This window comes from Beta vulgaris, chromosome 6 (genome assembly GCF_026745355.1).
Source record: "Beta vulgaris subsp. vulgaris cultivar EL10 chromosome 6, EL10.2, whole genome shotgun sequence".
NCBI lineage: Eukaryota > Viridiplantae > Streptophyta > Magnoliopsida > Caryophyllales > Amaranthaceae > Beta > Beta vulgaris.
In genome coordinates this window covers 1,458,858-1,481,152 of record NC_079207.1, presented here as the reverse complement: position 1 = coordinate 1,481,152, position 22,295 = coordinate 1,458,858, and the positions used below count along the sequence as shown (strand labels likewise).

At 34.8% G+C, this 22,295-nt stretch overlaps 1 protein-coding gene across 2 annotated transcripts; it reads left to right on the top strand.

The window, feature by feature from the left end:
- Positions 1-5,181: 5,181 nt before the first annotated feature.
- Positions 5,182-20,379, top strand: LOC104894890 (protein MRG1). Of its 2 annotated transcripts, none has more exons than XM_048646260.1 (11): positions 5,182-5,543; positions 8,173-8,226; positions 8,406-8,419; positions 8,834-8,970; positions 9,831-9,866; positions 10,978-11,009; positions 12,085-12,186; positions 14,512-14,591; positions 16,450-16,619; positions 18,996-19,080; positions 19,723-20,379. In XM_048646260.1, the coding sequence occupies exons 1-11, from the start codon at positions 5,391-5,393 to the stop codon at positions 19,811-19,813; spliced, it is 954 nt and encodes a 317-aa protein (XP_048502217.1). In that variant the 5' UTR covers positions 5,182-5,390; the 3' UTR covers positions 19,814-20,379. The 2 variants fall into 2 exon arrangements, with proteins under 2 accessions (XP_048502217.1, XP_057251595.1); XM_057395612.1 differs by having other exon boundaries at positions 8,387-8,419.
- The last annotated feature ends 1,916 nt before the right edge of the window (positions 20,380-22,295 follow it).

The window sequence follows — 22,295 nt, the reverse complement described above, 5'->3', positions numbered from 1 at the left end:
TTAGCGGATTTTGGGCTTGATATATCGGCCCGCAATTTGACTTCGGTCCGTCCAGACTGATTATTAAGCAAAATAGATGGCCATTGGACAATCCAAATTCAGAAATTTAGGCTATTTAGCCCAACTCGAAATAACAGGTTTTAACACGAAAAAAATTGGCTTGAGATTTTGACACTGGCAAAGCCTGACTAATGATCACCTCTAGTGTGTTCTCTTCACTTGGATCACTGAACTTATAAAAACTTACGTGAGCTTAATGAAGTTTATATCATATTTAAAGAAGTGATATCTAGCTAGAAATGTAATTTTGGAAGAAATAGGATGTAGAATATACGTAAAAGAAATAACATCAAGTTCCCTAAAAAACACACCAAGAGATTGATCAAAAGATGGAGAAGAAAAAAAGAACAAGGCAACAATTTAATCAGGATTTAAAGGGGAAAACTGGCAAGTGGGCAATAGTAAGGACACATTGCCTAACCAATAAGAGTTGGCTCAAGTCTTAAGCAACTTGATGCCGTTTAAGGGAGGTTTCGAGTTTGAGCCTCACTGTATGCATAAACTATTGTTGGGAGACCCACCCACCAAAGTCAAATGTGCGACCCGGGTCGGACTCGGATATACTCGGAGCAAAACTTCGGTGAACCAAGTGGGCAATAAAAAAAAAACACATTGCCTTCCTCTAAAAAAAAAAAAAAAAAAATATGTCGCCTAATAGGAGTGGTCCCACCAATGTACCTAAAAAAGATGTAGTTGATTGCTAGTGACTAGTGAGGGTCAAACCTCTTCCATGGTAATCCGTACACGGAATGTTTTTTCATGGAGCAGAGTAGTGAGCAATACGCACAAACTTTCTTTTGATCGGTAAACTTTGCTTCTGATTGTAGGAAAAAATAAAGGAAAATATATTTTTGATGGGGCATAAATACCCTTTAAGATCGTAAACAGATCTATTCCTACTCCTAAAATTTAATTTGGCAACACGACCGTAGGCAACATTAGATGAGAGATGTGATAAAAGTAACAATGAAAATGGATCAGATCTTAATTGGTTCAATATCTTTATACATGGATCCAACATTGACTTAAATCCGTCGAATCTCAAATATCCGGATCCATAAAATATGCGGATCTATAAATCCTAATCTTATTGAATATGATTATTTTTTAAAAACTTGAAAATATATTATAGAAACACGCAATAGAAAGATTCTTGTGAAAAAAAATCATGTATTTCATTTTATTTGTCACGACACAAGAACATTAATAAGACTATTTTAACTATCATGAAATTTGATTATCACTTAAAATATATATCTCTATTATATAAGGGAAGGGAGAAGCAATGGTGTCCTCTTTTGAAACGCCTATTTTGCCCCCTTCTCTTTCTAAATTACAAAAGAAATGTCAAAATCAAAATACCGAAAATAAATTTACAATACTCACTCACAAATCACTTAAAAGAATAAACTTTCCAAATCACCCATAGAATTGAGAAAATCACATTATAAAAATCACGCAAATCACTCAAATAATCTGGAAACTTTATTAAAAACTTAAAATTAATGTACAAACTAAAACTAATAACCTAGAACGTCAATACATACAAAAACATTTACAAAAATTTACTTACAAATCACTATTCTCAAGAACCATTCACAATTAATGGTGGGCCATGATAAAAAATAGAAGTGTATTTGTAGTGACATCAGAATTTAGAAATTAGACAAGGAAAATTATTTACTTTTTTATAGTGTTTCCTATATATAATGAAACTTTTACATAAATTTGGACATATTTTTTTCTAATCTATAATAGCGATAAATTTTCAAGGTAAAAAGGTTTATATAAATTATCATTCAAGAATTAAAGTACAACATATCTCTACTATATAAGGGAAGGGGGGAAGCTATGGTGTCCCCGAATGAAGAGACCATCTTACCCCCTTCCCATTCTAAATTACAAATTCACTTACAAATCAAAGGGGGCTTCAAACAAAAATATCAAAAATATAATTATAATAATCACTCACAAGTCAACTAAAATCATAAAATTGCGTAATTTACGTTATGCAAATCACTAAAATGAGGAAACTTTACAAAAACCTAAAAATTGACTTACAAACTACAACCTATGAAAAAATTGACTTGAAATCAAAGTGTCTACTTTCTTTACAATTTATGAAGTATTGTACTTAATTCAAAAATCAACTAATTGAAAAATTATAATATTAGAAATCATAAATAAATTCAAAATAGAATTTAACTTTAAAAAGTAAAAAAAAAAAAACAAAAAGAATGGTGAGAGACTTAAGTGACAGAAACTAAACCAATCAAATTTTGAACCTAAAAACAATTATACTTCGTATGTCTAATGTTCAAATTTTGACTCTTACGTCGAAGAAAATTGAGTTTCTGCTCGAAAAAAATTCAAGCACGCATCGCGTGCAAAAAATTCTAGTGTAGATATATCTCAAAGTAGAAAGCAAATTCATAGTAAGATTTAAATCGAATTTGGATATTAAAAATAAGATTTAGATCGATCTCTCATTCTCTCGATCTGGTTCTAACCCAGATTTGTTGGATTCAAAATTACAAAGATCCGAGTCGTATAAAAAGAATTTGGAGCCAGTCGAAGATCCAGTATCATCCCTAGTTACAACAACTCTGTCTTTTTCTCTTGTAGTGCTCTGTTTTTCCAAAATGAAGTTACCATACTTTTTGAGCAAAAAGTCTGACCATTATACTCTTGGACCATGTACAATTCATTATACTTCAAAGTTCTTTATCGAGTGTACATCTATTTGTATTTATTTTATGATGCCTTTTTAATTATTATAAATTGTAGTATATTCTTGCATGATTTAAGGCCTTGTTTGGTTGGATATAGGAAGTCATACTTTTTAGGAAGTTATTTTTTCCATGTATTTGAAATTTCTAGGAAGTGTAAAATTGTGTTTGGTTGATAATGGGAAGTAGAACTTCCCATGGGAAGTTCTACTTACCTAGGGGGACCTAGGTAAGTAACTTCCTCCATTTTGGAGGAAGTAGAACTTCCTAGGAAGTGCAAATTCCCATGATTTTGCCAACCAAACAACTTCATATACTTCTACTTCCTAGGAATTTGCACTTCTCATGATTTGTTTTGTCAACCAAACAAGGCCTTAATATCATTGACATACATACTTTAATTTCAGCAATATATTATGGATATTTCAATTTTTCACACTCCCTCATGTAAGATCTAATTAATGCGCCTTAGGGTGTGTTTGGTCAGAAGGAAAGTATTTTCCATGAAACCAAGTAAGTGTTGGCCCAGTGGTGATGGCGACTGGCTTTGGTAGGACGGACCCGTGTTCGAATCCCCGCAACACCCTTGGGAGAGCTATGAAACCTAACCACTCCAAACTTGGCCTCGATCCGGATGTAGCCCGAAGGGTGATCCGGGTGAAAAAAAAAAGTATTTTCCATGAAAACTATTTTTCTTACTATAGACGTATTTTTGTTTCGCCTACGCAGAATGAGCGCGTATTTGATTAGCTCATTGTAAAGGTTTTGATTGAAAATTGTTTTGTATTGAAAGAAGTTGCCACGGCAAAACCTAATTGGATATTAGGAAACCTTGGGACAATTTTAGTTTATCCAATGTAGATTTCCCCGTCTTGACTCCATAGATGGTCAATGAACCATAGATTGAGTTTGGGGGGTGACGGTACGAACACGGTTATGAACCACATTCGTCCATTGCTGACTCAACTTAATATCGATTCATGACAAGTTTTATGCAAAAGAATAACCACTTAACATTTTCATACCCCCTAAAAATAATAAATATAAGTTGGTTCATGAAACACATATAAGACTATTTTTAAGAGATATGTTATTAAGCAATCAACATTACTAGATTTATAGCAAGTTGTTTAAGTTATCTTATTAATATTAGAACAATTATTAAGTCTTGATTAACAAAAATAACATGTGAGGTGATTAAAGCATAAATAGGACAATCACGTGACATGCATATGTATGAAGAATAAATAAAAAGAAAAGAGAGGTCATAATGTATAAGAGAACAATTTTTTTATTAAAGATCTACATTATGAAATAAATAGTTAGTAATTTCAATATAAAAACAATAGATATATCAACGACGTTCATGATTATACATGTACGGCTTAGGACTTAGGACTGAGAGATTGACAACCTTAGAGACGAGCAATCATGAAGCCTGAAAAGTATATGTGTATGTATGAGTTTGTTTGTGTTTTAAAAGTATGAGTTTTTATGAGAGGATTCGCAAGTGTATTCGTAAAATCCGAAGTGTAAAAGCGTATGTTCGAGGTGCCATTTAATTCGGAAAATCGCAGCGTATTTACAGGAAAACATTGAAAAAAAAGATAGAAAAGTAAGCATGCGCGTCACGCAGGGAGAGCGCTATGTGAATCACGAAGCCACGTGCCATGCGCAGATTGATGCGCTTGGCGCAGCTTGACCCGTGCGCTGCCCGCACGTGGTGCGCATGTGCACCGCCTTGCTTCAGACACGTTTTGACAGCTTAATTTTAAAACGTGTTTTGAAAGATTTTCTTTCATCATTTAGATCCGGAAATCCGATATCAATTATAAAAATATCTTTGAAATTATTTATTTTTAAAAATAAAAACCATTAATTGGGCCTTTTCAAAGTTTAGACTCAAAATTCAATTAATTATCAACAATAATTAATTGAGCTTTAAAACACGATTTTGGATTACTAAAAACATGCTTTAACACTTTAAAAAATAGTTTTGGCTTTTCGGACAACTCTCTCCTTAGGTCGGACCAATTAAAATCGTGATATGTTTCATCATTGGATCCTTAAATAGGGCAACACGATTATGTGTCTACACTTAATTTTCTCTGTTTGGTTTGGACGAGATCAATGAAGGGAAAAATTTGGGTTGAACTTCATTTTCTAAGGTCGAAAAATTACTTTCTTTAAAGAGGCAAGAAAAACTACACTTTCTTCTACTTTATCAAACACTAACACAACACAAACAAAGGATGACTTCAAAGGAAAATTACTTTTCTTGGAACCAAACAAAGGAAAATGAAAATCAATCTAATACTGAGTTTTTCTATGAAAAATGATTTCCCATTAAAATTACTTTTCGTTAAAATTATTTTTCCGTCAAACCAAATACACCATTGGGATAGTTTTGTGGGAAAGAAGAAACCAACAACCCCAACAGGGCAACAGGTGAAAATTTCAAACATAGGTTTGGGCCGCGAAGATTAGAAGTTAGGCGCGGAAGTGGTCCGCTTGTTACTTGTATAATTCTTTTTGACCGACTGAGACTGAAAAACAAACAATTCTTTGTGGAGTGAGTGTGCGTGCGCAGGGAAGAGAAAGATGGGAAGCTCGAACACCGGTGGAAAAGACGATTCCGGCAACGCAGGTGGAAGCGATTCCTCTAATGGCGGACTTCCGGATCCTACAACTAGACTCTACTCCGAAGGCGAGAAAGTCCTCGCTTATCATGGTCCTCGCATCTATGAAGCCAAGGTTTATCTTTCTCTTTCTTCGGATTTTACGTCTTTTTTCTGTCGTTTTTTTGGCTGAATTAGTTTTGTCAATTCACTTGTTTGCTGCTAAATTGGAGATGTAGAATGGAAGATTTTGGTGTGTTTGTTTTGATTGATTCATGAGAAAGGTGAATTTTGAGGAATTGGAATGTATTATGGATTAGGTTATGAATGTCATTGATAGTATGCGTGTTGAGGTTTCATGGAGCTATGGTAATCAGGAGATATATTGATTCTCACATTGATTTTGTTAGTGGTTCTTGATTTGGGAAGCTTCTAATTGAAATTTGGGGTGCATTAGGACTAGGAGTGGAATTTGTGAAAATTTATCTAGGATATCAAGGAGGATTATTGAATATTTACTGGAACATACTTCATAGTTGTATATGTCGATAATTATGATTTTGATTGACATTGTTTGATATATGTAAGAAATGGTGAATTTATTTACTTGTAAGTTGTGAATATTGTGTTGATGGCCATAGATTTGAAACTGTAATGTGTAATTTTATATTTATTCACATGTACACCCTGTCATGGATACTTCTAATAAGTCATTTGCTAGTAAAGCTAATTATTTGTTGGCATTATCTTGTTGTGATTTAGAAACAAGCGCAGTCTAATTGTGACAATTAACAATTGTCAACAAGAAGCAAGAAATTGAACAAAAACTAAAGGATTTGAAAATAAGAAAAGCAAGGGACAAACACACTAGGATGTACAATTTGCGCTATGGAATAAATGGAGGATGAATTATGAACAACAAGCTCTCACAAACTCTCTCTCTCCCCTCTAGAAATCCTAGAACTTAAAATTTGAATGTGAAATTATTGAGATGCATGGTTTTGGGGAGGTGGGGTGGGGTGAAAAAGGGTCTTTGTACTATTATGCATAAATAAGAATTAATGGCCAAGATTTAATCTCCAAACCTAAAGAAAAGAACCCTGGAAAACTGAGATGTGAGACAAGGCAAGCTGCTCGTTCAACCTCACGAGACAGAACTGCTGGAAGCTCAGCAACCAACAACCCATCGAGCATAGAGCCTTCCCACCCGCATGTGGGTTTCTTCGCTCTTCCGTCTACCATGTTGTTTGAACCATTGTCATCACACAAAACCCTACAGATCTATGTTTAAGTTCTTGAGCTACAAATTTACCATTTTAGCAGAAGGCTGAAAGTGTGTAGCACTATTTCATCAGTTTTGGCCTATGGGAATGGTGATAAAATTTTATTCTGTGAACCGAAAACCAAAAATCTGTTGGTTATTTGATTTTGGAAAGATGTCATGTGTTTGAAATGCTTGGAAACCACAATCCTGCTTATATGTAAACTGACCTATGGAAAAATGATATGTACTTTGAAAAGAGATCTTCACTAGTTCGCACGGTGGAAATTTTCTTTATGTCGTGGCAAGCATACGTTTGAGTTTGACCCAAAAGTCCATTAAGTTTGCTCTAATGGCAAGCTAGATAATGATCTCACTTGCCAATGCCACAATAGCAAGTAAAGGAAATCTGCTTGTGGGCTAGATAGTAGATACTATGGTTGTTAGCCTAGATGTTCTGTACATCCTTTCTTTGTATTGTTTACACTTCTTCTTCACGACTTCGATGTGCACATTCGACCATTAATATCTCTGTTTACATGTTAGTAAAAATTGTAAAGTTTCATATTTTGAAAATGCACATTGAATAAATACAACAAGATCTCATTTCATAACATTGCGATATATATATATATATATATATATATATATAGGGGTAAGATCACATGAGATTGCTCCTTACATGAAAAATGAGAATCAATCTCAACCACATGATTGAATTAGAGTTATAACAATTGTTCATTAGAGTTACACCCCCCTGGCTCAATTTTTTTTTTTTTTTCTAATATTCATTTTTTTGGACTTACATCAATTTTTCATTAGAGTTACATCACTTATTCATAAGAGCTTTATCGCGTAAAATTCATTCTCATATCTCATATAAGTATGCATTCTCATATGAACTCAATTCTATATATATATATTGTTTGGAGGCTTGTAGCAAACCAGAAGCACACTCGTGTCACACATCTCCATCCTTGTAGCTCATCCATAAATTGACTGGCTGTTCTTCTTTTGATGTTCTGAGACATATTTTCGTCTACTAAGTCCAGGTAAGGTGGCTGATTTAGCCAAGTTTGCTTTTTTCTGCAATCTTAAAGCAGACTTGTCTTAAGCTGAGACAGAAAGAATTGTTGGAGATGCCCTAAGGTCTAGCAAGGCAACTGGTCCCTGGGGTTTGAAGGGAAGTTATATTCAGGAGGTTAATGCTCCACTGTTCTACCATCCTCTGTAGTCAGATAACTGCTTTAGAGTGCTATGACATGTATTTAGCTACTATGCTAGTAGCTCTGCCCTAATAATATCTATCTCAAAAATTTGAGATGTTTACTCAAAATCCTTGTCAGTCCTGGAACCAAAGATATCCCCCCCCTCCCCATCACAGAGTTCAAAAACTGGTATCCACACTAGTGGTCATTGTGAGTGCATTTGTATGACCTTGCAAGTTTTCTGAATATATTTTTCTGCTTGCCTACACTAATGATGCATAATGTGATGTTGTCAGGTTCAAAAAATTGAGACTCGTAAAAAAGAGTGGCGATATTTTGTCCATTACCTTGTAAGTGCTAATTTCTTACTTTCTTTTGTTGATTTGGCTGTCTTGGGTAAGCAAAATTGACAGTTTTCTTCAGTTTAGATATGGCATCTGCTGTTTAATCTTTTTCTTGAGCTGTTAATTTTGGCGTATACTAAATACCTAAATTACTGAATTATACTAGCATCTTTCCTCTTTTGCAGGGTTGGAACAAAAAGTAAGTACCCTTCTTTCAAGCCCATTGATCTAAAGGTTATGCTGGAATTCTTTATCCCCCACCCCCATGTTTCTCTGTAACACATGGCTTCCTTGAGTCAATAAAATTTTCTTCTGATTGTGTTTTAACTCATAAAGATGACAATCTTGTCATAGTTATGAAACTTTCATGCAGATCTTTTTTTTAGTCTTTCAATAATCTATGACTTATGGTCCAGGCAATTTGTTTCAGTATATGTAGTTTAATACAAACTCATACAAGTTGGCTTTGGTCCAACTTCAAACCTTTAAATGTTGTAATGGTCTCTGTAATTTGCTGGGTTTATTTGTATTGGTTTACTATCTGATATTTGCGTAGCTCATACAAGGGAGTTAGATAGAGATATGTTACATAAAATGCATTTCTTTCCAACAGTTGGGATGAATGGGTTAGTGCGGATCGCTTGATGAAAATTACGGATGAAAATATCCAAAAACAGCTGGCTCTGGAAAAGAAGCTAGGTGCAGACAAGCATCATAAGTCTGGACGTTCTGCACAGACAAAGCCAAAAGGTTCTACTGGATAGCCATTTCCTTGTTCATACAAGTACATAATGTTTTTATATGTAAATTGTAATTGATCAGGTCTTTAAAAAACATGCCTTTGGAAATTGTTGTTCCTTTTGAAGTTTATTGATTATGTGGATGAACGAAAATTGGATATCTAACTCAAAAACTGTTTAATGAATGTCACTTCCAAGCATTTATGGCTGTGCATGGACCAATATTTATAGCTTTCTTATATAGGTCTCTCAGTCAACTTTAGCTTATGCATTGCAATATATGTAATCTGCTTTTGTTGAGTATGTGTAATGGCTTTTTTTAAGTGTTTTTTTTTCTTCTACATATATTATTGAGCTTTCTATAGTTTCTAGAGTTTCCTGACTACTTGCTCACCATGCTAATCATGATTACACCACCATTTTACAGACCAGTTATGTTGTTTCGATGATAACCCTAGGATCTGTTGATGTTGGATCTTGCTTGTGAATATAATGCAGAGAATGGTGTGCTTTATGATGTTGATTTTTACCTAACGGATTGCTATCACTTTTGTCTTCTCATAGGCTTTTATATTTATATTTGAGACTACTAGCCCTAGCAAAATGTTTGAGTGTAGCCTTGATAGGTCTTCCTCCAAATGACTTGAAGAATTTTGTTGAATTGGTTTCCTTGATAGGTTAATTGTGGATTCGCTTTTTGGTAAGCAATATCATCTCGTCTCTTAGGCCAAGATTTGGTATTTTTGGACTATGGTGGTCATACTTCTGCATGCTTGCTGGGGGACTGACAAGAGTACAATATTTTTAGTTACCTGCTTGAGAGATTCAATCTTGTGTTCTCATTGCTTATCCTTTTGGTTGTTATTGTAGATGCAAAAATGGATAAAGAGGAACCGAAGAACAATGGTAATGTAGGCAGCTTGTCTTAAACTATTTAGTTAGTAGTTTAGTTACTTTATCTTCATTAAACAGCTTGTATTTTGCATGTTTTTTGAATAATTCCCTTTCCTTCTTGTTCCTATTTTAGCGATGGGTGTTGTTTGTGGAGGGGAATAAGGACATGATGGTTTATATCCCCCTCTCCCTGCATAAATGCATGTTTGATGCAAGAAAGGAATTCATGTCACAATCACGCGTCAATTGGTGATCCTTAAGTTTATTGTTTCCACTTTTTGCTTCTTATACTTATCTCTTAGGGCTATGTATGGCTTTTTTATGAGTTAAAGGTCATCGATGTGGTATGAACTGTTACTATAAAGTGTCTTTCCAACAGCTGCCTCATTAATGATTGGAGAAGACCATTGCTTTTTAAGAGACTAAGGCCTTTGGCTGTATTGAGGATCTAAAAAATTTCCCTGGCCCTGGTATTATGTTTACTCCAACAGCACTGCCCTAACTGGTTCTCTAAAGTTCAAGGATTTTCACTGGAACCAGTCTCAACTCTCACATAAGTTTGATTCACCTTTGAACAATAAGTTTCAGGTCTAATAAGTCAAGATAAGCTCCAATAAGTTCATATTAGTGTAGATAAGTTCAAATAATTCCTAACACGTTATGAAAGAAGCTTCAACAAGTTCCAATAAGCTCAAATACGTTCCAATAAGTTCTGGAAAAATAAGTTGAAGAGAACACGCCTTTAGATGACTATCTTTGTATGAATAGGGTTGTAAGCTTGCTAATAGTATAAACCACAAAAGTCGGGCCAATGAGGCTATTATGCATCCCTCATGGCCGTAATGCTATTACCTATTATATAGGTTTTCTATACATTGAATGTACTGTATACAGCATGGTATGGGGCCTTGGGGGAAGCGGGTCATTATTTCCTTTTTTGTTCCTTATGGTATTAGCTCTTGTTTGCAATTACTCTCTTTTATTTCTATTTTTTACTCTACTTTTCAAATAATTGTAGCTTGCAGGAATTGTTGTATGATTATTGTATTGCATTTGTATGCACAACCTTTCAAGAGGTAAACTTTCTTGATAATTATATATATGTTTTCTTGATTTTATGCAGTGGCAAAAGGGAAAAAGCGTAAGACTGACGAGGTTTGCTTCCATTTATGCGAGCTATCTGCATATGTGAAGTTAAATTAATACGTTCCTCCCTGCAAGAATAATGGTAGTTCCTGTATGTGTTGTTCAAAATGTTTAAAATTTCAAATGTCACGGCAGCATAGCTGTCTATTTTACTTGCTTTGAGTAAGGAGCACAAAAGTGCGGTCATTTTTTTGTTTCTCAAGGGTGTCCCTTGTTTGAATCCACAGTGATCACTTAAAAAATATTGTCTACCTTCCTTCCCAGCTGTGCTTCTACTTTTACTCTTTCCCTACCTTACAATACTCATTTTCAAGTTTTGTATCTCCAGTACATAACATGTCTTAAAATTTTCCAAGATAAGAGAGTGATTAATTTTTCACCTGTCAAAAATGTACCTAATGTTTTGGCAAATCTCTTTTTTAGTTTCTCAGGAAAAACAAGCGCGAGTAAGATGTCATCTGCTGTGCACAGATCCTTCTCCCTTGATGTCTCTTCTCCATAAGCTCTTGGTTGTGAGAGGACATCACTGTTTACAATGCTAAAATATGAAAATTATTTCCCTATTCAAGACAAATTTCTTAGGAGACAGATATGATACTTCTTACAAATAAACTAGTGCACTAGTACTACTTCACTTAGGTTTTTGTTGTGGTGAAAATGTGAAATTGAAAACTCAATAGTTCGTGAAGTCGTGACTGTCTTTGTCATCTTTTTTGCAATTGAATTCACGCTCTTTCTGCCTCGGCTTCGGACTCTACTAAAAGTTATTTCGTTGCTTCTAAAAAACTTCAGCATTTTATTCTCATCCTCTTTGAATCTGTGCAGTATTTTCCTAAAAGCTGTCTTCCGATTTCTCCTCAATGAATTAGTGTGATAAATTTTACATAATTAAGATAGTTATCAAATTTAATGTCATTGTTTACTTAGTAGGTTGTTTTTCCTTCTCCCACTGATTGCGTTCTGTATACACGAGTGTGTTCTGCTGTTTTTAGTGAAAGCAATACTTGTTTCAGTGCCATTTATGTTGGATACAAAGCTTGTCTCTGATTTTTGAAGGCGATGGATACGGTTTTTTATTTTTTAGAAGGAAAGCATTTCTGCTGAAAAACTTGTGAAGATCCAGATGCCATCAACGTTGAAGAAGCAACTGGTTGATGATTGGGAGTTTGTATCACAAAAGGACAAGGTATTGGGTCATAACATCAATTTTCATCCACTTGTAGTTTTGGGATGTCTGCATTCTTCTTCTTCCTGATATAGTATTAGGAATTTAGGATGTTGTTCACTTCTTCATATTGCTCCTTTGAGAGAAGGATCAAAATTCACATTTAAATTATTTACCTGAATACAGCGGATGTTCTATGGCAGCAGATTGGTTGAGCATGCTGAGCTAAAGCTGCTATTGTTCTGCTTACTTTAGTGTCAAATTTGAGCAATCAAATTCATTCTGTTAATCCCTATTGACTTGTAGAGTTGTAGTTGCCTTCCTACTTTGCTCCTTTTCTTTTGGTGTTATCCCCCCTTTTCCAGGTTATATGCATGACAATAAGAAATTCCTGGAATCCTTCATTCTCTCTCGTCCTTCCCCACACTGTCATTCTCCTAGGTCACTAACAACAATGTTATGGGTCTGATTATTTAGTTGTCAAACTGGAGCACCGAGGTCGTAAATCTAGAGTCTTGATGGCTGCAATTCGATCATGTTAAGGTCGGATTTCTAGTCGTCTCTTTTTGCTCTCATGAATCGTCTTTTCACTCTCATGTAGTTATCTATCATTAAATTAAATATACTCTTTTTTTGGGCTGTCTGCTCTTTCGGATGGATTAATGTGTTGCTTATGTAATGGTGTGGTTATTGTTGAGTTATGGTGCGTGGTGTATGGTTACTCACTGGGGGACACATTGGTGCTGGTGGTCAGGTGGTGTTGGGCTATGATGGAAATGTACGATTGGCATTGGTGTTCATTTTTGGTGCTGTAGGGCAGTGGTTGGTAGGGCTAGGGCACTAGGAGGTCCAGGGTTGACAGTGCTATGTCTGTGTGGGTGGTGGTAAGGTTGGTGACACAGTGGCAGTGGTAGTGGTGGGTGAGGGCTACATTGACAATAAAATTGTTCAGGGTAACGGGTAATCTAAATCTCATTGTTTTTTTTTTGTGGGGGGGGGGGGGTCATGATCAGGGGGTTTTAGCTTTTTGAGGAAATGAAAATTAGAAAGGGTTTAAAGTGATACTCCCTCTGCTTTTATTTATTTGCTACATTTTCCAAAAAGGGTTGCTTTTTTTCATTTGCTACATTTCCTTATTAGGAGACTTGGCCCAACAAAAAGTAATAGTATTATATTTGTTTCCCCTCTTCTTCCACCAAAAAGTACTACTTTTTTCCCTTTTCCCACCTTATTTAATGTTAAAGGGGTCAAAAAGTACACCAAAAAAGAATGAAAGGGACATCTCCTAAATTCTTGTGTAAACAAGAATGTAGCAAATAAATAAAAGCGGAGGGAGTATTTAGAAATGATTAAGCAAATACTCCCTTGGATTTTTTTATTTGCTACATTGTTGTTTTCACTAGTTTTTGGGAGATGTCCCTTTCATTCTTTTTTGGTGTATGTTTTAACCCCTTAAGCATTAAATAAGGTGGGAAAAGGGAAAAAAGTAGTATTTTTTGGTGGAAGAAGAGGGAAACAAATATAATACTATTACTTTTTTGTTGGCCAAGTCTCCTAATAAGGAAAGTTGAAACAATGTAGCAAGTAAAAAAAGCAATCATTTAAGGAAAATGTAGCAACTAAAAAAAAGCGAAGGTAGTACGATTGAAGGTAAAACAAGGTATACAAGTGATATTAAGAAATGCTTAAGCAAATACGATTGAAGGTGCAATGTCACATTTTTTCCCCCTTTAAGTAGGTGAGTTGGGGAACTTAGTCCATCCAAGCTGGGTTTTTGATGAGGTAGCACCAGAATTGAGGACCCAATTATCAAAACTATAATCCTTCAACTTTTGAGCTTTCCGTTGCTTCAGGAAGTGTGCAAGGTATATGCCAAATCTGGGTTTTTTCGTTGCTTCCCATTTGTCACTTTGTGTCTCATTGACAACTACATCTGAATTAATCAGACTCTGAGTGCTTCTGTTACCTCGATTTGCAGATAACTACACTTATCATATTAAATCTATAATCTGTAGTCTTAACTACTCGTGTCCGGACGTTTTATGTTTACCAGTATCTGCAAGTGTCAATGTGTCAATTTACATTGGTTGGGAAGCTTTGGATAACATATTTTAATGAATCTTTTCTCTTATCACATGTTGAGTAATCTATCTTTTTTTGTTGATATGTCATATGTTTATATACTTGAACATAATAATTATTGTTCGACTTCATTGTCAATCTGTCTTGCTCTATATTGTATCTTTTGTCCTGCTCTATTATCTACTCATTCTTCTCACCTTTTGGCTGGTGTTTGCCAAAATCTTCTATAGATGAATAAATCCATGTCAATTTCTGTCCCTGCAGCTTGTTAAGCTGCCTCGCTCTCCAAACGTGGATGATATATTAAAGAAATATCTTGAATATCGAACAAGAAAAGATGGCACGTAAGTGGTTCCAGGTGTCTTAACTTTTTGAATCATTTTGTTTTCCTTGATATGACACTTTGTTCTACTTCTTCCGTTTGTTTTACTTGCAACACTTTCATATTGCAACACTTTCTACTTTTGCTTTTCCTTTCTCTCTATCCCTCTCCAATCACATGGGGCCCTCTTTTTTTTTCCTCTCTACTTCTCTCCTACCCAAATTTTGCGTTGGAGTTGATGGAAAAAAAAGTGTTGCAAGTAAAAAAAACGGAGGAACTACATGCATGTTTTGTATCTTTGGGACATGATAAGTGTGTGAATGATTGTGTCAGAAAGCAAGAGGACAAGCTGTTATCAGAAGGAAATATTAATTACTGAGCTGAATTTCTCTAAAACTCTAAACATGAAACAATTTTGTTTAAGGTTCCGTTTGGTAGGGCGTAAAACAATTTCAGTGTAAAATGATTTTCATGGAAAACAATTTACAATGTAAAACACATTCCAAAATTAGTATTCCGTTGTTTCGTTCCATGTAAGAAAAATGATGAAATGGAAGGAAAATAAAAGGGAAAGTAAGAAGGTAGTGAGAGGAATGTACAAGAGAGATCAGGAAAACAGTTATGAAGGGAAAATGGTTTTCCATCATTGTGAGAGTAATTTTACCCCAAGGGAAAATGGTTTTACACCCTTTTGCCACCCAAACAATGTAAAACTGAAAATAGAGGAAAACAATTTTCCAAGAAAACATTTTACGCCCTACCAAACGGAGTCTGAATAGAAACTGTTTTAGATTTCGAATTTTTTGAAGGATCAATCATCCGACCTAACCCCTTGTGTCTTAGAGTTTCATAGTTGAAGGAAATCATTATCTTTATGCAATCTTTGTCCTGAAGTTCAATTGTCCAAGTAACGTAGGATTAAGTGACAGCATCAAAGTGTTCTTCACACAAAGAAACTATGTCATATAAGAAGGGACACAAAGACTTAGTTCGTATTTGCAAAAAGAATTGCTTTTTTAGGGTGCATTCTTTTCACCTTAAAAAAATAAGTTTGAGGTTAAATAAGTTTGGATAAGTTCATTTCAGTTTTCAGATAAGTTTAGATGACTCTTAACACCTTATAAAATGAACGCAAATAAGTTTAGATAAATTCAGGATAATTCAGGTGAAGAGAACGCACCCCTAATGTTCTGACTTTAATAATTTAGGCTTTTAGAAACTTGAATTTGAAATGGTCATTGCAGTTTTTTTCTTCTTTAAGCATACATCGACAGTCTTGGCGGCAAGTATAGAGAGACAATGATACACATCATTTACATATGATGATGATTCTAGGTTGTGGACTTCATGAAGATCTTGCTCTTAGTCTCCGTTTGGTAGGGTGTAAAATATTTTTCATGAAAATGAGTTTTCCTTTTCCTCTCATTTTCCGTTGTTTGGTATGGTAAGGGGTGTAAAACAAGTTTTCCATCAAAGGAGCTCTAGGTGAAAATTATTTTCCTTTAACAAAGAAGAGAAAACACATTTTCCTCCCTTCTCCTTAGCAACCTTTTACTCTCCTCTTATCCATCCTCTTCTATGTTTTCTTTTCCATAACTTTTTTTACATTGAACTAAACAAAGGAAAATTAGCTTCACAATTGGATTTTCGATGTAAAATGTTTTACATAAACAATCATTTTACATTGAAAATGCTTTACATCCAACCAAACGGAGCCTTAATCATGTATATCCAGTTCTTCAATAATGAAGTGACACCTATGACCTAATAATAAAGCTGGCTGCTGGGTCTTGCTGACCCTGTACTACTTATCTTTGTAGAAATTTTCAGAAAAGTTGCCTCATTGACAATATTTATTGTTCCTTTTCTTTCTTTCATAGGATGACCGATTCAATTACAGAAATTTTGAATGGTTTACGCTGTTATTTTGACAAAGCACTGCCATTGATGCTTCTGTATAAAAAGGAAAGGCAGCAGTATCATGAGGCTGTAACTAATAATGTATCACCATCAACTGTTTACGGGGCGGAACATCTGTTGCGTCTTTTTGGTATGCTCGCCCTTGAATACTCTCACATTCGTTTTCATTATTTTATACTTGGACCTGACATTATCTGACACAAACTAACTTAACCTGAATCACGTGACTGGACCCTAATTTGACCCAAGCCAACCTGAAAATTAATTAGTATATGACTAATATTGATTGACTCATCATAATAATCAAGTTGGAAATAGATGAATATGACCTGAATCGTAACTGAACCAATTGACTCATCCCCAAACATGACTTGAAATGAATCCAATCAGAATAACCAGTTTTGCGATCTCTATCTATACTTCATGTGCTTGTTCTAACAAGTGTTCGTGTAATATATTGAAGATAACAATATAAGTTTGTTGCCCGCTGTGTCTGTGTATACTCCATGTACTCTGGCGAATACCTCTGCCTCAAACCAATTCAATCATGCCTTATATCGTATATACTCAAATCTTGTTTTAGGTAATAATAGAATTTACGTGGAAAGACTGGGACCTCTTTTCTCCAAAATGGATCATAATATGTAAGGTTGTCACTTTGAGACTGAGCTTGCTGAGTATCTTTTTATTTATTTATTGTAAGTGTGGCAGAATGTGCTTCTGATTGGATTTGGCTGGGGAAAAGAGATGAAGCTAGGATTTGACTATTTAACGTTTTATCTTCTTTATTTTTTGGGGGTGGGGGAGTGAGAGTGAGGCGAAACTACCAATCTTTCACATTAATTATCAATTTATATTTTCTCCAGATCAGAATCTACCAAAATTTCTCATTTATATAGTACTATATGTGACTGCGTTCATATTTGTTCTTCTTGAATGAAATGTCTTCTTTAGGGACCTAAATTTTGGCTATGTATTCTCACCACTGCACATGTAACTATAGTATCATCATGTGGGATCTTGTTTTTAGTTTCAGTATTTTTTACGAATACGTAACGAAAGATATGGTTAAAGATTGGAGTGGAAACTGTAAAAACCAATGGCAACTTCTACCTTTTCTGGATGGATTGTTTAATATGCTCTCTCTGTTCCTCCAAGTTGTGATTATCGTAGCTCTAGATACTAAATCAAGGAGGAGAGAGACAATATGTGGTCTTGTTTTGCTTTTAAATATGAGGAAGTTTGTGGTTGTGAGAGTGAGAGTGAGTGGAATTAAGTGGGACTAAGTGGGGCAAGGTAGGGTAGAAAGCGAAAAAAACTGAGGATTCACTTACGGAACAGATGAAACCGGAAAGTAGGGAGAGGATTGAAGGGAATATTTCATAAACTGAATAGTTGTTTAAAAGTATATTTCCATTAAATCTAGTAAAGAAACCCGCATTATAGAATAATGCATAATACTTACAAGGCAATTGCCAAAGATTAACTAACTCTGACAACCAAAGCTTAAGCATGGCTTATGTATATATACATATCCTTTTTTTTGTAAAATCATCAAAACTTACTTCCCCTCTTTCTTCTTTTATGGCTACACTTGCATTTTTTACGGTGTCCAATGCAGCATTTGGTCTTTAATGTCTTTAGATACGTATTGGTAAAATTATATAAAAGTTGATAATTTGGAAGTATATCGTATGCATTGAAACCAATTTAAAAAATGCCACATGATAATATCTAATGCCTAAATTTGTGAGAAACGAGAAACTTGAAAAGAACCGAATTGACTAATTGTGTCAAGTGTGCACTGACTTGATAAAAAAAGGCCGTCCCTTACAACTAAAACCAATGGACACTTGGGAGTAATAAGAAAGCTTGAAAGAGGAATGTATAAATTAGACAGTGGGCAATAGAAGGAAAGAGAAAAAAAAGGAAACTGTGGGGAAAAACTAAAGCACATGTTAAAGTAAGCTAAATAAAAGCTTGAGTATGAGCTATATGTATCGAGAATCAAAAAGTGTACGAATATGTTGCAGTGGCTATTTCCACCTTTGGCTCTAGCTAAGCTCTGTCATTGGTGGTGCGGCTTCTGCTCTACGAATTGTTGGAAGTTAAGGTATAGTGGAAAGGTGATATTTTCTTCTCCCCTGTTGATATAGGCGGATCACCTATATATCTTTCAATGGCATTTGTTGAAAAAAGCTACTGATGAGTGCAATATGGTTTGATAAATCTATCTTCTCTCTTTATTGATACGTGTGATGATGGTGGATTCCAATTGATGCCAGTGTCCTACCAGCTCATGGACTACTTTGTAGTTCATACTTCTGGTGTTAGTTTCCAGCTCATATCCTATTAATTATGGCTTTATGCCCTTCCTGATGTAAATGGCCCTTCATGTTTTCTGAGATGGATTTTAGAGCTTCTGACAGTCACAGTGCTTGCATGCTGTTGTGCTTTCAAATCAATGTTTGTATTATTAGTTTTTAACTAGTGCACTTCTTCGCAGTTAAATTGCCAGAGCTCCTTGCCTATGTAAATATGGAAGAGGAAACAATGACACGCTTGCAGCAAAAGTTAGTTGATTTTATCAGGTATGTACCCTGTTTTACTGGCTGTAGCACTACCTTTTCATAGCATATAAAGGGTGTTATATATGCCTATTGCGTTGCCTTATGCCTGAGGATCTAGGATTCTATTGATCAAGATATCAAGAAGTTTACTTGCTGATTGCAATACTTGTCTGAAGCAGCAATAGGAAGCAGATTGCTCCCTGTCTTGTCTTTGAAAGTTAACTTAATATCAACTAGTGTGGCTGTGTCAGTGTGTATAGTAGTACAAACGGACGACAGAATAAAGGTTCTAGATCAGAATGCAAACTTATGATAATAGGGTTGTAAAAGTGAACCACCGATTTGCCAAGAATACGAACTCTGCCATAAATATTATGCCTCAAAAGAAAAATAACTTTAGATTTTCAAGAAAAAAATTCGAACAAAAGACAAATGATAGACCAAGAGGGAAAAAAGAAGATAGAAACCCACCTAACCCAAAACCTCTGTCATCCTCCCATACAAGATGCAACCCCCGCCCCTGGCCTCTGTTCGCTTGCCCACTCTTCTATTCTATAAAGCTCGCAGTTTGCTTACAACTCAGTGGGTGAGAATTTGTCTTTTCATAACAGCTTGAATTATGTCCTTTTACATTTGGCTCATGGACGTTTGTTGTTGCGTCAGATTTTTGCAGAAGAATCAAAGTACCTTCTTTCTCTCGGTATATGATGGCTCCAAGGTCGCAGAAGGAACAACTAAGGGTAAAGAGATTTGAGGCTCCTTGTATTCGTATGGTTCGGCACTAAATCTTGAGCACCCTGAATGGAAGATCAGAAGCAAGGGGATATTCTTCTACCTTGCAAATTAGGTATAACACATGCATTGCCATTGCTCCCTACCTCAGAACCATGTGGTTGAGGGCTCATATCTCTTGGATTTATTTGAGGGATTCCCCTTATCTAGCTCTGAAGTGAGTCCCTGTCACCTTATCGAAAAATAAAAAAATAGAAGATAAAAAGAGGAATTCTCAGCCAGCTTTTGCCTGTCTAGGCCTCTTTGTAGTTGATGTATGTGCTTGTAGGGCCGAAGCGAGTCTAAGACCCTCTTGTTGTATACCTGTACTTGTAAGTTTTTCTTTTTCCGATTTCTCAGCCGTTTTTCCGTACAGGGTTTTTGTCTGTAGTTGATGTATGTGCGTATAGAACCAAAGAGAGTTCATGACCTGTAATTATTAATAGCTCATTTGTGCAGTCAGATCAGGGTGAAACATATTGCTCTAGAAACAAGCAGCATTTGTTCTATTGATGACTTGATGCTATCATAGTCTTGGCTTTTGTGTTACTTTGTTAGTGTCACCAGACATCGTATGACCCTGCAAGCCGGACCGACTCTAGATCTGTGGATACAACTCGCTCTACATCTCTACTATAGTTTCCATGGTTCATGAACATAGAAGAAAAAAAAGTGGATCTGGTGTAATTGAGAACATTACATTTACAAACCCATAGGTCATAATGCTTCATGATCATATTGTTGATCCCTCAGTTCGTAATAAACGTTATGTATACTGTTTTGGTTAGATTACAGATAAATGTTCTGAGGAAAGAGAAAGTTGAAAGGATTATGACACTATATTACCCATAATCAGAAAGTGAAAGGAGGGTAATTAAACTGTTTGATTTCAAGGATTTATTCTCTTTCCATGTTACCTTTCCTCTTGTATTTGTGTGTTTACTTCACTTGGTTGTGCGATTATATAGCTATATATAAAGTACTTATCTTATTTAGAAGTCTATGACAAAGTTATGTAGGAAATGTATCTGTGACTGAGTTATCTACACAACGAGAACATAAAGTTTGAATTTCTTATTATTAAGAAGCTAAGATAACGCAAAATTTATCTTGCCTTCATTTTTTAATACTAGCCGTCTAACCCTTGATGCTGAAACTAATAATTTGTTTGGAATTGGTTTTGAATTTCACTATAGTTTATGGCTTTTAATGTTTAGTGTAGTCACAAATGACAATAGTATAAACTGGTTTTAATTCAACACTTGGCTTGAGTAATATTCTTTAGATATTTACCAACTAATTTGTCATTCACAATATGATTGTCTTTGATAGGTTGTTTGGTGTTAGTTCAACAAAGGAAAGAAAGAGAAAATAATACTTTCTCCGTTTTTTAATAAGCACAATATAAAAAAGTGGGGGAATATCGAAGAATTTGGGACCATAATATAGTAGAATAATTCAAGTGATAAAACAAAAAATTGTGGTTCCCTCTTGCTGTTTGGTGGCATATTTCTAATAATATTGAATTTTTTATACCATTTTGAGCTTGGTTGCACTTATTATAATTATTTTAAATAAGAAAAGTGTTGCGCTTATTAAATACGGAGATAGTATATTTTAGTGTGTTAATTTTTTTTTTTTTGGAATGAAGTTCCTTTTATCCATACCTTTTATAAGATTAAAAGTGAAATATCAATATCTTCTAATGCCTTTTGAAATTATGGGTATATGGTTAAATTCAAAATAGGAGAGAGCTTGTGTTTTCTTATAGCACTCGGTATATTTTTTAGTGAAAAAAATTCCTTTTACTAAATTTTTTTTAGATTAAAAGTGAGTTAATATTTGAAATTCTCCACTTTTGTAAACATTCTTCCGTATCTTTAAGAGCAGTCTAACAATTTATTATAAATTGACGTAATTATTATTGATTCAATATGTCGTAGTCGAATAACAAGCAATTAATGCGACACTGTATAAATTTCATTCAACAAATCAATTTGCAGTAGAAACAGGAAACAAAGAACAAAGTCCTCAAATTCTCACAAAGAAGGCAAGTGTAAGTCTCGATATATGGATAGTAAAACCGAATATATAATTAGATTACTCCCAAATAGGAAAGACAACGAAGTTAGATTGCTGCCTTTACAACTGACTTTCAATATGACTTCTCCAAATATAAACTAAGATATCCTTGATAGTATGCTCAAAAAATTAGGTATCGTTCTCTTAAATTAATGTTTTGAGTTTATCAATTTTTTTCAATTCAATTAGTTATTTATCACGATAATTGAAGTAAAAACAAAGGAGGGATTATAGGGCATGTTAGATCCAACCCGTGCTTTCAAACCCGAAAAGACCCCAGTGACACACTCAATATCTTTGCCACCCTCCCGACTATAGACTAAGTCAAAACTCTAATAATAGTTAAAAGTTGTATTTGATGAAGCAGTGTTTCAAGTAATTTT

Bases quoted from the DNA above. Each gene is read 5' to 3' on its own strand.
- LOC104894890 (XM_048646260.1), top strand. From the start codon at position 5,391: ATGGGAAGCTCGAACACCGGTGGAAAAGACGATTCCGGCAACGCAGGT. The intron at 8,971-9,830 runs GTTCTACTGGAT...TTGTTATTGTAG, and splicing joins TGCACAGACAAAGCCAAAAG to ATGCAAAAATGGATAAAGAG. The intron at 16,620-18,995 runs GTATGCTCGCCC...ACTTCTTCGCAG, and splicing joins ACATCTGTTGCGTCTTTTTG to TTAAATTGCCAGAGCTCCTT.